The sequence below is a fragment of the Balaenoptera acutorostrata genome, unplaced genomic scaffold, assembly GCF_949987535.1.
Source record: "Balaenoptera acutorostrata unplaced genomic scaffold, mBalAcu1.1 scaffold_774, whole genome shotgun sequence".
NCBI classification, from domain to species: Eukaryota; Metazoa; Chordata; class Mammalia; order Artiodactyla; family Balaenopteridae; genus Balaenoptera; species Balaenoptera acutorostrata.
The window spans coordinates 107,942-122,554 of record NW_026646069.1 but is presented as its reverse complement, the minus strand read 5'-3'; the positions used below and the strand labels follow the sequence as shown (position 1 = coordinate 122,554).

Here is a 14,613-nt window from a genome sequence, read left to right as displayed (position 1 = left end):
TTAAAGTTTTATTTATTCATTTTTCTGAAGTACTACATGGGCGAGGCACAAAATTCAGAAGATCCAAAGTGGCATGGGGAAAAGTCCCCTTCCTTCCGTTACCTGGGCACCCAGTTCCTCTCCCTGGAAGCAACCACTCTCTGCTTGTTTGTGTGTCCTTCCAGAAATAATTCATTCTGAGTTAAGTTTAAAAAGTGCCATCAAAAGATAACTTGTTCGGGCTTCCCTGGTGGCGCAGTGGTTGAGAATCTGCCTGCTAAGGCAGGGGACACGGGTTCGAGCCCTGGTCTGGGAAGATCCCACATGCCGCGGAGCAGCTAGGCCCGTGAGCCACAACTACTGAGCCTGCGCGTCTGGAGCCTGTGCTCCGCAACAAGAGAGGCCGCGATAATGAGAGGCCCGCGCACCGTGATGAAGAGTGGCCCCCACTTGCCGCAACTGGAGAAAGCCCTCGCACAGAAACGAAGACCCAACACAGCCATAAATAAATAAATAAATAAATAAATAAATAAATAAATAAATAAATTTAAAAAAAAAAAAAAAAAAAGATAACTTGTTCATGTTTAAAAGATATTCATCCCTGCCAGATTAGATGAGCCAAGGGCATGAAACTGGATTCTTCTTGCTCCCATCTGTGGAAGGGGCAGACAAGCTTCATTATTTCTCAATCAAGTTTGTCCTAAAGGCCCATCTGTTGTAAACTCGTTTTAAGGGCCCAAAACTGGCACCACTCTGGAAGAATTTGGGCCTTTGAAGTGTTGTTTGGCTGAATTGTATTTTTTTTTTTTGAATTTTAAGATGGATCTTCAACTCTCTAGACTCCATTGATCCTGTGTTTTACAATTTACACATTTATGTTACCTGCTTGTCCACTTTCAGTGTCTAAATTATGACCATTTAACCAATGGTTCCTCCACAAAAGGAATAATATGTTACCACTGAAAGTGAGGATGTGTTTAATAACTTAGGAAGATGTTTCTGATTTACTGTTAAATGAAAAAACAGGTTGCAAAAGAGTTGATCCCATAAATCCCCACATACTTAACTAATTATATGTATATATGTACATTGAAAAAATCTAAGGAATCAGTACCAAAGGGTTAAGAGTAGAGATGTAAGTAAGGCTATGGATTTTATTTTTATATGTCCCTTCAAACTTCTCTACAACAAACCTGCATTACTTGTATAATAAAATATTATGAGGGATTCCCTGGTGGCGCAGTGGTTGAGAATCTGCCTGCCAATGCAGGGGACACGGGTTCGAGCCCTGGTCTGGGAAGATCCCACATGCCGCGGAGCTACTGGGCCCGTGAGCCACAACTACTGAGCCTGCGCATCTGGAGCCTGTGCTCCGCAACAAGAGAGGCCGTGATAGTGAGAGGCCCGCGCACCGCGATGAAGAGTGGCCCCCGCTCGCCGCAACTGGAGAAAGCCCTTGCACAGAAACGAAGACCCAACACAGCCAAAAATAAAATAAATAAATAAATAATTAATTTAAAAAAATAAAATAAAATAAAATATTATGAAAGTAGGAAATGAACCTGTTTCCCTTCTTGTCTCCATGGGTCCTAAAGGTTTGTTTTGGTTCTGCTGAACTGAAAAAAAAGGCTTTGTGACTTTTGAAAAAGAAAAAGCACTCGCTAGCTGAGCGGATTTTTTAAAAAGTTGGGGCCAGTGGTCCTTCCCAGTGTCCCTAAAATGCCGCCACCAGGTGGCAGCCTGTTCCATCTGTTGAGTCGGTGGGCCTGCCTCAGTCTCGGATTCCACACAGCCCAGTCCAGACACTGGAGGCCTTTGTCTGGGTCCCAGACCTGACCAACAAGCCTGATATATATGCTAGAGGCCAGAGCCAATATTCTGGTCCATTGTGGGTGAAAGTCATCTTAGGCCCACTTTTATCCCCAGGAGCAATATCCACTGACCAGAAAACACTGAGGAAGGGTCGTAATAGCTGAAGCTTGTCACATCCTCAACTCCTCCACCCAACACCACATCAACACATGGGAATTCTCATTTATTTTTCACCCTTAACAAGGAGGTGGGAAGGCTTGCCTCTTCCTCACCTCTGTTCTTTCCATCTGGGAATATTCACCTCCAACCCTCCTTCCCTTCCTTCCGGGAGGCCTTGGTCAGTGGAGACAGTCTCTGAGGACTGCTTGAGCTGGTGGGGATGAAGAAGCTGAAATGGAGATCCCCAAGGGATGGCGTCACTTTCCTGCCAACTCCCTCATCGCCTCTCCTTCAAAGCGAAAGCAGTGCCAACCTTCAGCTTCCGTCAGATCTTGGGCTCCTAGGGCCTTATACAAGTCCATAGCCCCCTTGTTCCAGTCTAGGACTGCCAGGCGGAACTGGGAGCGGCCCTTATCCAGGGCCACCTGTGGGAGAAGACACCACTCACTTTCCTGGGTCAAAAAGGAAAAGACTTTCTCGCCCTCCATTCAACCCAGGTGCCTCCCATACAGCTTTGCTTTGCCAGCGCCCAGCTTGTAGCTCCATCCCTCTCCTCACCTCAGCCACTTTTTTGATTATTTTGGAGCCAATCCCCTGACCTGATGTGGGGAGAAAAAGACAAAAAGAGGGATTGTCTGAGTTGAAGGGGATCAGAAAAGACCATAGGCTAGGATTAAGAGGCAAGGGATGGTGGTCCAGTCTATGGGTTGCTTTTCTCCCAGCCTGGCCTCTGCCCAGTACCCCGATACTCTGGCTTCACGTAGATGTCTTCCAGATAAATGTTTCGTCCCTTCCATGTGCTGTAGATGAAGTAGTATAGCCCATAGCCCACCACACAGGGCCCTGAGAGAGAAAAAAAGAAGGGTCAGGCCGCTGGGCACCTGGGGGAGAGACCTTTGAGGCTGACTGGAGAGGGCACCTCTGAGATAGGGGTGCTCTTACCCTGTGGCTCCCCGGGGACAGGAAGAATCTCTGCTACCAAACAGTGATAGAAAGGATTCTCTCCAAAGCCATCTGCTCTCAGGGCTGCAGAGATCGGAGTTGTGACAAAGAGATAGAGACAGAAGGCCTGGGTGTGTGCCCAGTCTGGAGTTGCTGCCTGGGGAACCCATCCGTCACTTCCACCCCAGCCTCCGTCAGGACTCAGGTGTTGGGCCCGTACCTTCTTCACTGATCTTCACCTGGTCTGAGAGTTTCTCGTACTCAGCGAGTTCCTACAGCGTGCGGACAGAGGCTAGATTAAGGCAGGAGGGCCTCGCTGCTCCCAGAGCAGGAGCCCTGGGCGCGCTCCTCCCTCTGCTCCCACCTCCTCCTTCCCGCCCCCACTCCAGCAGCGCCGCTCTGACCCCCTCTGGGACCCCGGTTTCCGGCCTGCAGCCCTCACCCGAATCAGCCTCAGGATATTTCCACAGTCTCCCTCCTTGGCTTCTCGGATCAGCACGGAAGCCATCCCGATCTCCACCGTCTGGGACCGAAGTCCAGGATCCCCACTTCCGTTCTGCAGGACCGGGCGAAGAGCAACGGGGACCCTTTAAGGGGCCTCCAAATTCGGATCCCGGAAAGCCGGGGGAGTGGTGGGGAGCGAGGTGGTGGGGGCGCCGCGGGCTGGGAAGCAGAAGCCCGATTCCGGCTGCCGCGGGGCCGAGAGAGTGGTGGGACTAGCGGTCCTCACGGCCTGGTAGCCCCTAATTTCGGGCCCCGCCAGCGCGCACCTGCCAGCCAATCAGCTTGCAGAGCAGGCATGTCCCCGCCCACCCGCCAGCTCTGCCCCTATGGCCGGGTATCTTGACCGCACTCCCCGCAGGGGTCAAGGCTGGACTGCCCAGGCTTCCTCGTTGTTGTTATCTGGGTGTTCCAGCCTCCGTTGGAGAAACCCCACGGCTCGAAAGATACCTCCTTCTTTAACTGAAGTGTGCAGTGATTACCTGCTCTACCCTTCACCCCAACTCACCCATTCCAGCCCATCCAGACTCGGGGTGAGCCCCAAGACCTCCAGCTCTTGCCTACTGGCTCAAAGTCTTACTTCTCTTGGGGGCATTTGTATTTTAAGATGGGTCAGGGAGAGGGTGATGAATTTCTACTGGTAAATGGTTAGGCCTTGTAGTAGACGGCTAAGAGAAGATAATGGGGAGAAGGGACCAGGACTCTTAGTATCCACTGAATCACACTCAGAGACAGCACCTCCCTATGCAGCAAGCCTCAGAGGCCTGGGAAAATACTGAGGGAGGAGCTCAGAGTAGATACCAGGCACTGTGCCTGTATCATCTCGATTCATCCTCATTCACAGTAGCTCCGGAAAGTAGGTATTTTTTCACATTTTGCAGACAAGGACACTAAAGAACACAGGTGGGGTGACTTGCCCACAGTCACCCAGCTAGTATTTGGGATTCCATGTCTCAGCTCTAGGCCTTACGGAGGATGCTACTTGGGGATCCGGGCATGACTGTTTCTAGATCTCATGTTTACCTTACCCCTTTGAGGCCCAGACTTACCCGGGGCGAACGGCGCCCCCAACGCCCCCAGCAGCAGCAGCAGCAGCAGCAGCAGCAGCGCCCCTGGTGTCATAGCCCGCCCGCGTCGCTCAGTGAGTCCGCTTGGGTGAGCCGCCAGGACAGCCAGCGCAGGGGAAGTGACGAGGCGCCCAGGAATGTGCACCTGTTATTGGGGGGCAGCCCAGCCCACCCGCCCCGCCCCACCCCGCCCCTGGGACTTGATCCCTCCCCGAGCAACTGCCAAAGCCTGCTACCCACAGATGGCAGATAACACTTCAATTGTATAAATCGTCTTTAATTGAGAAAGCATGGAGTGGAGACCGGTCCCCTGGGAGCAGAGCCTTTTTGGGTACCTGACATCCAGCTGAGGTAAAGCAAGTTCTGTTCAGTTAGAAGCTGGAGGGGTGTATAAGGTCTAGAGACCAAGAGGCCCTCACCCTCCTTGGCCTGACCCGTAGGGGAGAAGGGTGGGACTTATTGCTGAATTGGGGTCTCCTCATTTGGGGGGGGGGTCAAAGCTATGTCCCATTTGTCTTTTTGATTCTAGACCCATTACCCTAAAGACCTCAGCTTTAAAGGGGACCTGGAAGGAATTCCTGCTGAGGTAGCTAAGTGTTCATGTCCCCCCAACCCAGGCACAGGTCCAGTCATGCCATAGTTCTGGCCCCTTCCCCATCCTAGCTGCCCTTCTATGAGCCAGGGATTCCTTCCAAAATTCCTCTGCCCTTCCTCAGCCTCTGTTCCCTGGCAGGACCCCAGCTGAGTTGCAGGAGCTAGAAACTGCATGTAAAAAATAAGGTTAGCATTCTATAGGAAGCATAAGATTTTTGGAAAATTGTCTAGGGAAAACAAGAAGTGGTTCTTGATCCATCCAGAACTTAGTTCTTTGTGAATCATAGCTGTGTCCTTTCCAGAGCTCCTGCTTAACAGGTATCACTAGAGAAGGTGGGAGCGTGGGTCTAGAACTCTTACTCTAGAGCAATAACATGGCTATATAGGCTCTAGTTCCATCCTAGAGGGAAGGGCTGAGAGTCGTGGTCTATGTCCTAGAGCTGAGATTCAGAAGGAAGTATGGCTCCGTACGTGTCTAGAACATCACGCTCTAGAATTGGGTGTCTCTGGGGTAAGAAAGTTAAACCTGCGGTGATCTGAGACTGGCTCAATTCAGGCCAAGACCAACAGCTGGACAGGGCCCAAATCCAGCCTCTCTCCACTTGGAAACCAGGGGTCCATCTGGGTGAAGGACAGAAGCCTGATGGATCGAGAACAGAGCCTGGCAGCATGCCTGTGTTCCAGCACAGACCCTGAGTGCAGAAATGGCCAAATGGCCCTGGCTGGGGTGCCTGGTGTTCCAGAACCTGTCTGGAACAAGGCAAAAGGTGGAGTAGGGAAAGAAGGAAACTAATCCTGAGCTCCAGTGGACCTATAAATCTATGGCTTGGTGGCCATGAAAAGGGCAAAGGGCTCCAGGAACTGGCTGAGCCCGGGGTGCAGAAGATTTATGCCCTGGCTTTGTCAGTTTTGGAACCCCCCGCGCCATCTCGGGAAAAGGCTTTGGAGGGTGTGAGTGTGGAAGGAAAGAAGTGATCAGCCAGGACCATTTTCAGACATCCCCCTCTCTGACCCCTTTCCCGGGCCCAAGGATCTGAGGGTCTCAGCAGCCCCGGAAGTCACGGCCGGCCCCTAGGCTCCCTCTGGGTAGAGCACCTGGTGGGACCTGGCTGCTCAGGGCATGAGCGTGGCAGCAGGGGTGAGAGCAGGGCCAGAAGCAGGGCTGGGAGACAGGCCGTGGTGGTGGCGAGGGCAGGGAGCCTCCAGTCCGGGGACTGCATGGCAGGGGGCAGGGGGCCTGGAAGGGGAGGTCTCAGGGACACTGTGGAGAGAAGGCTCCCGGTACACAGCCACTGTGAAGGGGAGAGAGAGGAGCAGGAAGGAGAGTTAGGCACCAAGAGAGCTCTGAAAGGGCTCCCTTCCCCTACAATCCTCCTCTGGGAACCCACAGAAGGAGAGCTTCCCAAACCTCCAAAGGCCAGAGCCTTCCTGGCTTGACCTGTCATAGCATGTGTCCTCTTAAAACACTTACAGCCCCTTAGCTGTGTGTCACTAAACGTCCATGTCAAGGTCAATACCGTCCCATGTGGTCCACCTCTTCCCTGGGGGTCCATACTCACCCTCCAGGAGCTTGGGCACAAAGTGGGCGGCTGCCTTGGTCTTCTTGACTCGATTTCCCTTCATGACTCGGCCCTCCTTGTCCAGGCCCAGGTACCAGGACCGGCCAGAACGACGCTGGCGATAGAGAGCAGAGGCGTACAGGACATAGTAATTCTCAGAGACGCACTCCTTAAAGCGACACTCAGCTGTGAAATGTGGCTGAGGAGACAAAGACCCAGAAAGGCACACACAGACAGAAAGACAAAAAGACACATCACTGAACAGAAGGGAGCCCTGGGAAGAACAAGGCAGGATATAATCCATACGTTTGAGACTGGGAGAGCCAACTTCTGAGCCCACGCAGGAACTGGGAGAAAGGGAGGATGAGGAAGAGTCTGGTGGCCCCCGAGGGCCAGGAACTAGACTTCTGGGGGCCTGGAATAAGAAGATAACTTCTCTCTGCTCTACTCCCAACCTCTCACCATCCAGGGGACCTGGAGGGAATTTCTGCTTGGAGGAGTTCCTGAATCCTTCCCCAGTATCCTGAATGACTCTGGGGAAGTGAGTAATAATGAGGTCTAGAGGAGGTTGGAGAAGACACAGGGGGTCTAAAAGGTTGAAAGAGTTGGACATTCAAAGAGCCTGGGGGTGTTTAGGAGGCTATTGGAGGAGAAGGGATTGGAGGGACCCTAGAGGAGGTGCTTGGGAGCGGGCAGTGAGGACAGGGTGTCGGCAAGAGCTGGAGGGAGAGGAAGCCCTGAGCTGCAAAATACCTGTAGCTGGGAAGGCTGTAGCTAGGGGAGTCCCCTGACTCCAGGCCACTCTGCCCCCTTGTCTCACCTAGCTGTAGAGCAGCCCCTCAGCTTTCATGGCCATGTAGTGACCCAGCTTGGCACTCTGGATGGTGACTACACGGAGCCCCACAGGGATCAGGTTGAAGTGGGCTGGGGGTGGAGAGAAGGGGTATCAGTACCCCAAGCCTCCGATCCCCATCTGAGCCCCCCCTCAATTCTGGTCCCAGCTCTACTTCTTCCTTTGCGGGGTCAAAGAGCCAGACTGAAAACAACAGAACCTGAAGCCACAATAGGATTGTCATCCCCTATGCCTGCTCTCCCCCTTCCCACCCAGCAGCTGGCTTCCCCTCTCACTGAAAGAGCTGGTGTCCTCTGGGGTGCCCTGGATACTCCCGTCGGGATTCGCCTGGAGGTAGAAACCCTGGCAGCAGAACAGTTTGGTGACGATGCCTTTGAGCTGAGGCTCTGGAGAAAGAGACATTCATCTTGGAACATGACATCTCTGTTCCCAGAAACATTGCTACACTTGGCGGGATCAGAGGAGAGAAAGAAAGGAGGATGGAGGGAAGGAAGAGGGTCCCAGGGCCCCAGCTCCCTGACCCTCTAAGCAAGGTCTCTCCCACCTCTCTTTGACTCCAGAGGAAGCTGCTTCCTCTAACCAGCTTTCAGTTTAATTGACTGAAATTTATTTAAAGGCTTAATTCCTACTCTACAGCTCAACCAGAATGGGGGGAGGGGAGAAGAAGGTAGAGGAAGGGGAGAGATACATGGAAAGGCAGAGGACAAAGGGAGACAGGCAGAGCTGCTGAAGCGGCAGTGTGTTTGCGAATGTGGGGGGCAGTAAGGTGACCCCAGGGTAGGGGCGCCCCCTCAGGAGTGGGGGTGGGACTGGGCCTGACGCTGACTCAGCACCTGCTGCTGCGGCTGCCGCTCGCTTCTCGCGGGCCTCGCCTTGGCCCAGCGCCGGCCTGTCTGACACTGACCCACCTGTCTGTCTGTCTGTCTGTCTGTCTGTCAGTCTGCTGGCTCGCGGGGGCCCAGCCCTCCCTGAGGCTCAGCCTCTCCCCTTCAGCCAGGTAACCCGCCTGGGATGGGGGATATTCGGTAGCAAACCAAGGAAATGGGGGAGGGGGCCAGGGAGCTGGTGAGGCAGGCTGACTCACGTGGGGGCTGGGTCCCACTCAAAGGGTGGGCTGCGGACCGTACCACTGCGGAGGGCCGGCGGCGGGGGGAGGAGGACGCCAGCGGGGGGCGGGGGCGTCTCCCCCTAGGGGAGCTGGGAGCGGGCGGGAGCGAGGCCAGAGGGACTTCCCGCCTGTCGCACCTGGACGGGGACCACACGCTAACCCTCACAACTCTCCTCCCCCGGCGCTTGCGGCCGAGTTCCCGGTACCCCCTCGTAGATGGTACGACCCCCAGTCTCCGTGCGGGTATCCAGCCGTGTAGTGTTGTCTGAGTTGCTCGCGGCAGAGGGTCCCCTGAGCCCGTGGGACCCGGTTTCGGAGTCGCGTAGGCGGTCATGGGGGAGTGCCCAGCTCCCTTCTTGAAGTGCAGGTCACGGGAGGAGGGCGCACGGAGGGGCGGACTGGCGAGGTAGCTGCAAGGACACCCCGGGGAGAGCTGGGGAGATTGGTACCGAGCCAGGCAAGCTCGGCGAGGAGGAACGGAGCCAAGGCTCGGAGGAGCGGGAGAAGCGGGGCGGGGGCGGGGCTGCCGGAGCCGCAGAAACCCTCGGGGTGACCCAGGCGTCCGGAACCCCCAGGCCCCTCCGCTCGGCATTGAAAGAATCGCGAGAGACCGCACGTAGGCAGAGGACGGTGGGGATGGGGACTCGTGTGTTGGGAGGGGGGGCGAGCGGGAGCTGCCAGGCTTCGGGGCACCAGGCTTAGCCCCTCAAGCCTTCCCCTTGCCCTCGAAAGCAAGGAGACTCGGGGTTATGGGCGAGAGAGAAGGGAAACTGAGGCATCGTCTGGCCGAGAGCTTGTGGTCCAGGCGCACCCCCTTTCACTTTCGGGGAGCCGCCGTCAGTCGGGCCCCGCTCTTCCGAGTCCCTGGCCTCAACCTCCCAGGCAGAGAGACCCCCGGCCCGGAGACCCCGCCCCAGCCACTCACCCGGGCAGCGGTCCGGCCGCGCGGGCCGCCCCCCGCACAGTCGCACCTTGGACAGCAGGATGAGGAGCTGCTTCTGGCAAAGGGACTTGGTGCCGCGGGGACACACGCGCCGCTGCGCTGACACGGGCCGGCTGCCCCCGGGCTCGCGGACCTCCCGCTTCTGCCGGATCAGGCTGCTGGCCGGTGCCGCCATGGCGCCCCGGGAGGAGACACCCCAAAACCGGCAGGCTCCCGGAGCGCGCTGGGCCCCCCCCCCAGAGAAGCCCGCTAGCTCACCAGGACATGGTCTTGCCTCTCCGGTCCGACTCGCCGCCTCACCCACGGGACCTGAGGATAAGCCCTAGACGACCCCCACCCCAGGCACCAGCTCCCACCCTTGGGCCTCGTGCTAGCTTCGCCAGACCCAGCAGCCTATGTACCTCTCAGTTGACCCCACCCTCGACCTTTGCCCCCCACAGAAAACTCCCCCTTCTCTGATCTCCAGTGTCCCTGTCCCCCACTAACACTATCCCAAAGCCAAGACCCTCACATTTTCCAGGATGTGGTTCCAATATCCCCAGGCACCTTTCCACCCTATTTCCGGGCCCTGCACTCCTGCCAAAGCCACTCTTGTAATTTTAAGGGTGTGGGTCCTTAGCTTTGGGGGTATTAGCTCACCCCACCCCTGCTGGGGTGCTGCCAGTGTCTAGGAAGAACCCAACCTTGGTGTCTTTTCCTTTGCCACCCTCTAAGTGAAGAATCCCCCACTTTTTTTCACTGAAATCCCCCAAAAACGATGCCTTGAAATATCCAGACTGTCGCCAATCAGCAAGAAGAGGTTCCCAGACCCTGTCTCTGGACGATACCGGTTTTTACCAAGTCACCCCCATTTCTAGTGGCACAGGGTTCCAGCTGCTGAGCCCCTTTCCTCACCTTGTTACCCTCCACTCCTTTTGAAGTCACCTCCAAATCCGCCCTTCCTAGTGGTTACACCAGGTGGTTGTCTGGAGGGCCCTCTGTCACCTCGGAATAAGGAGCATAGGTTTTTGGCTTTTTTGTTTTTTTCTGGCAGCCCCTAATTTCCCCGGGGACAGCTGGTGCTGTTTAGATCCCACGCCCTCCAATCCAACCAGCCCCCCGAGAGAGGAGTGCACCCACGTTGTCACGGGTCCCCAAATGTGAACAGACCCGCTATAAGTCAGAGTGCATCAGAGCTTTCTGCGACAGGGCTTCCTTGTCCTCCCCGGGACTGCCTATAGCACCCCCTCTTCCTTCCCCGACGCCCCTCAACCTGTCCTGTCTTGTCGATCCGGGGACGGCTGGCGCTGGCTCCGGTTCCAGGCTCCTCCCTCCCTGTACCCCGCAAGCGGAGCTTCCCCCCACGCCCGGCTAGGCGTCCCGGACCCCAGGAAGGAGTGAGGGTGTCTCCGCAGAGCGCCCGGGTCTGGCGAAGTGAGCACTGGGCCTGGCGGCTGGACCAAGCGGAGCGGCGGCAGCGGCGGCAGCGGTAGCGGCTGTGGGAAGCTGAGGCGGCGGCGGCGACAGCAGCTCTCCCCTCCTCCCAGAGCCGGCCCGGGGGCGGGGCAGGGGGCGGAGACTCCGGGAAAGAGGTGGGGGTGGTGAAGCTGGGCGGGAGGAACCCTGGGGTTCCTTGGAGGCAGGGAGGGGGGACGGTCTTAGAGACAGGTGGAGCCAAGACAAGGCCGCATGTCTCGCATGTCTCGGGGTTCAGAGGAGGAGGGACAAGGAGGCGACTCCACTGAATGGAACTCTGGATGGGGGGAGAGGTTGGGCTTAGATAGGTGGAATGGCAGATGCCCCGAGAATGGAGAAAGGGACCCTACTGCCCGGGATGGAGGACAGAACTGGATGAGGAAGGTGGGGGAAATAACTGAAGAGATAGCGGTGGTGGTGAGGTCTAGCCTGGGGTGAAATCCGGCCTCCTTAATATCTCTGCTTTTGTGTGAGACAAATTGGTCAGTCCCTGGTCTCCATACCTTTCTCCTTTACACGTTTTTTCAGCAAATATGTTACCCCCATCCCTATTGACTCCTAAGAGAAAAGACCATAAGAACTGGCGGGAGATGGATGCCAGAGGCTGCATGGGAGCAGGAGGGGTGCTGGCCACAGATTTGGAAAGTGGAGAGGCCAGAATGGAACGACCTGTGCCAGGGATGCGGCGGGAGGAGGGTGGGAGGAAGCGGAGGAACCGGCGAGGAGGCCTTCTAGAACGGGTTCTTCGGGCCCAAGGCGCTCAGCCTGTCTCCCAGGTGAGGGGAGAGCAGTCCCCTCCACATCCCGCTGGCCAACAGAAGCACATTCCAGGTTAGTAGGAACAGCGTCTTTAATGGGCCCCGCCTCCCACGCCGGCTAAGCCGCCCCCCTTGCGTGCAGCCTTGGCCTCTTCCACAGCGGCGCGCAGGGCGCGGGCAGGGTCCCTGCGAAGCAGGGCCAACGCCCGGAGCAGCGAAGCGGCGCCGTCCCCCGCACCGAGCTTTTGGCCACTCAGAAGATAGTGGGGCAGCGTCCCGGCCTCGAGCACCCGGCCCAGCTCATCCAGCAGCCCGAGGCAGCAGGCGCCCGCATTCTCGGGTCGCGCCAGATAGAGCGCGGGCAGCCGCTCGCACGCCCAGTAGAGCAACGTCCGCAGGAGATAGGCGCCGCGACCCTAGTCCCGGCCACCAGCGGGCGCAGCAGCGCCTGGGCCGCCGCGTGCGCTTGCAGCAGGGGAACGGGTATGCGCGTCTTGAGCGCCAGCTCTTGGCGGGCGAAGCAGAGCTGCCATCCGAAGGCGCCCGGCCGCTCTGTGCCGCCGCCGCCGGGCACCAGGTAGAAGGAAGACGACTCCGAGGCCAGCGGGCCGGCCCACGAGTGGCTCCGAGCCTCCTGGGGCCAGCCGGCCACGGACACCACGGGGATCAAGTCGAAAAGCAGGAGGCGGCGCGGGGGCCCAGGCGTAGCCAGGAGGATGGTGGTGACCCCCGCGTGGCGGGCTGCGTGGACCAAGCGCGGGGCACCCGGGACCGGAAACAGGGACTCAGCGACCGCAGCCAGCGAAGCAAAGAACCAGGCAGCCACCTGGGCGGGGCACAATGTGGGCCATGCCTCCCGAGCCTCCGACGGCTGTGGCACTGGGCTAACGTCGGCTGCTTTGGTGACGTCACCATTCGTTTTTTTCAGTGGTGAGGGAAAGTCAACATCGGTTACGTCTTGTTGAGGCAATTCTGGCACTGAATCATTACTAGGTGATTTTTCCAAAGACTCGTGTGCCTCAGGCTCAGTGACGTCACCGTGCAGCTGGTCCACGGAGATTTGTGGATCCTTGGGAGTTTGTTTGCTTTGGGCTGGGTAGATCGAATCACGTCCTCCTGGGACTGGGGGTCCTAGGCAATCCTGCCATGCCTCCCGGACCGAGGTTCCGCGTACTTGCTCTGGGAGGAAGAGCCATGCGTAACAGGATCCCACGTCCGGTTGCAGCTCCTGCCCAGTGCCATCTAGCGAAAGCACGGGCACCAGGAGGGTGAAGCTGGCGTCGTAGTGAGGTCCCCGAGCGTAGGGACCTAGAGGCGCAGGCCCCAGATCCAGGGAGCCCTCGCGAATCCCGCCACGAAGCAGCAAGAGCTCTGCCTGAGGAGGAAAGCGAGGGTCCCGGCGGTGAACGAGACCTAAGGAAAGAGAAGGGATCGTAAAGGCGTGATCCAGAGCCGGGGCGGGGTGAGGCGGAGCTGAGAGCTGCAAGTTCCCGCCCGAAGGCTGGGAGGGTTACTTACCAAGCAAAGAGAAAACAAAGTCCTTGGCCTGGAGGAGATCTGGTCCTGGCTTGGGACCTTCACTCCAGCTCTCCTGCACACCCAGCTCCTGGATCAGCTGGGTTAGTTCTTGCAGCTGCGCCCCAGAGCAGAAGTCGATGTCCGTGAGCGGCCGGGCTGGGGCTGGGGGCGGTGGGCCCCACCAGGGAGCACTCCCCCAGACCGCGGAAGCCATATGGCTCTGTCGTTTTGGGGCTAGGAAATACACAGACGGGAGGAAGCCCAGACGGGCCGTTCCTTTTGCTGCGGAAAACTGGCCCCCGTTCTTTTCTCTTCCAGAGGCCAAGAGGGTTCCCAAGGCACAGTCCGCCAATGGGTCTGCAGACGAAGGGCCCTAAATTTAGTCTTGAAAGGGAACAAATAAACACCTCCTCCGTCCTTGCCCTTTTCTCATATGCTGGTCCCCGCCCCCATGGAACGGTTCACCTGACTCAGCAGGTAGAAAGTAGCTGTTTGGCCCCTCCTAAGGAATGCAGTAGCCTCCTTCGCTGCCCCTTGCCTACGTCCCCTTACCTCTTTTTCAGAAGAGGCTAGTGGTTTACGGCTTCCCTCTTAGGGGTAGCTACAAAGGCTGGGAAGAGAACGGATAGGAAGATTCAACAGGTAACTTCTTCCTGCTGCCTGCAAGGCCACACCCCTAAATTATAACCACGCCCCTTTCTGGAGGCTGTCGGGGTGGTTCCGGACCAGCTCGGCCTCCAGTCAGAGTTCAGTCCATCCTTTCGCTCTGCAGAGATCCCGCGGCTATCCTGGGAGTTGTAGTTTGTCTTCAAAACTACCAGGGCGTTGGGGCCACATCCTTTCCGGTTCCGTTGAAGTAGTGCCTGATGGAAGTTGTAGTTTCTATGCAGATTAAACTATTCTGTGTCTTTACAAAACCAGGTCAACCGCACAAACACTCCTTGGGGTTAGAACAGAGGCCTAATAGGATGGATCTGAATAGCATACTATAAGGAGGGACATACACTAGGGCATGCGGAGAAATAGGGGACTCTACATCTCACTTGGGAGTAGAGGAGCCCTGGTCATTTAAATCTAGAAGGGTTCTTGCATGCAATTATAACTTCATTTTAGAGGTGAGACTGCAAGCCTAGAAAGGTTGCACATGACTTGTCCAAGGTCAGAGCTGAGCCAGAGAGGTGTTGGGAATGGGCTCTCCCGCTGGGACGTATCTCCTTGGAATCGGTGGTGGTAATGTTAGACAAGAACACACTGATAGTGTGCATGTAGTGACCCAGGGACGGACATCTGACTCAGGGAAGGGACATATTAGTGTTGCCCACCTCAGACACACAAGCGGTGGCAGGGAAAACACTTTGCAATCTC

General features: G+C 56.8%; 2 protein-coding genes and 1 pseudogene across 11 annotated transcripts; all 3 read right to left on the bottom strand.

The window, feature by feature from the left end:
* Positions 1–548: 548 nt before the first annotated feature.
* LOC130704543 (thialysine N-epsilon-acetyltransferase-like) lies at positions 549–4,572 on the bottom strand. 5 transcript variants are annotated; one of them, XR_009006886.1, is made up of 8 exons: positions 3,335–3,730; positions 3,113–3,164; positions 2,893–2,976; positions 2,692–2,793; positions 2,509–2,549; positions 2,264–2,375; positions 2,064–2,179; positions 549–632 (listed from the first exon to the last, which is right to left on the bottom strand). XR_009006886.1 is itself a non-coding variant. In XM_057539450.1 (7 exons), exons 2-7 carry the CDS (start codon positions 3,398–3,400, stop codon positions 2,208–2,210), a joined length of 513 nt encoding a protein of 170 aa, XP_057395433.1. In that variant the 5' UTR covers positions 3,401–3,448; positions 4,443–4,572; the 3' UTR covers positions 1,536–2,207. The 5 variants fall into 5 exon arrangements, 4 of the variants coding, with proteins under 4 accessions (XP_057395433.1, XP_057395434.1, XP_057395432.1 ...); XM_057539450.1 differs by lacking the exon at positions 549–632 and adding an exon at positions 4,443–4,572 and having other exon boundaries at positions 1,536–2,375; positions 3,335–3,448; XM_057539451.1 differs by lacking the exon at positions 549–632 and having other exon boundaries at positions 1,536–2,179; positions 3,335–3,723.
* A 149-nt stretch (positions 4,573–4,721) lies between these two features.
* On the bottom strand, positions 4,722–11,674 carry LOC130706832 (fibroblast growth factor 11-like). Of its 6 annotated transcripts, XR_009006894.1 has the most exons (5): positions 8,551–9,493; positions 7,742–7,852; positions 7,434–7,537; positions 6,614–6,728; positions 6,326–6,346 (listed from the first exon to the last, which is right to left on the bottom strand). XR_009006894.1 is itself a non-coding variant. In XM_057539495.1 (4 exons), the coding sequence occupies exons 1-4, from the start codon at positions 9,690–9,692 to the stop codon at positions 6,168–6,170; spliced, it is 636 nt and encodes a 211-aa protein (XP_057395478.1). In that variant the 5' UTR covers positions 9,693–11,674; the 3' UTR covers positions 4,722–6,167. The 6 variants fall into 6 exon arrangements, 5 of the variants coding, with proteins under 5 accessions (XP_057395478.1, XP_057395475.1, XP_057395474.1 ...); XM_057539495.1 differs by lacking the exons at positions 7,434–7,537; positions 8,551–9,493 and adding an exon at positions 9,546–11,674 and having other exon boundaries at positions 4,722–6,346; positions 6,614–6,812; XM_057539492.1 differs by lacking the exon at positions 7,434–7,537 and having other exon boundaries at positions 4,722–6,346; positions 6,614–6,812; positions 8,735–9,493.
* Positions 11,675–11,804: 130 nt separating this feature from the next.
* Positions 11,805–14,599, bottom strand: LOC130706831 (transmembrane protein 102-like; annotated as a pseudogene).
* Between the last annotated feature and the right edge of the window lie 14 nt (positions 14,600–14,613).

What these genes read in the sequence shown, in the direction of transcription:
- LOC130704543 (XM_057539450.1), bottom strand. Translation starts at nt 3,400, where the DNA reads ATGGCTTCCGTGCTGATCCGAGAAGCCAAGGAGGGAGACTGTGGAAAT. An exon ending in TGTCCCCGGGGAGCCACAGG is followed by an intron (nt 2,794 to 2,892) that starts GTAAGAGCACCC and finishes TTTCTCTCTCAG; the next exon opens with GGCCCTGTGTGGTGGGCTAT. An exon ending in TAATCAAAAAAGTGGCTGAG is followed by an intron (nt 2,376 to 2,508) that starts GTGAGGAGAGGG and finishes CTTCTCCCACAG; the next exon opens with GTGGCCCTGGATAAGGGCCG.
- LOC130706832 (XM_057539491.1), bottom strand. Translation starts at nt 9,166, where the DNA reads ATGCCGAGCGGAGGGGCCTGGGGGTTCCGGACGCCTGGGTCACCCCGA. An exon ending in GTCGTACCATCTACGAGGGG is followed by an intron (nt 7,908 to 8,780) that starts GTACCGGGAACT and finishes CGCCAAGTGTAG; the next exon opens with CAATGTTTCTGGGAACAGAG. An exon ending in AGAGGACACCAGCTCTTTCA is followed by an intron (nt 6,813 to 7,741) that starts GTGAGAGGGGAA and finishes TTGTCTCCTCAG; the next exon opens with CCACATTTCACAGCTGAGTG.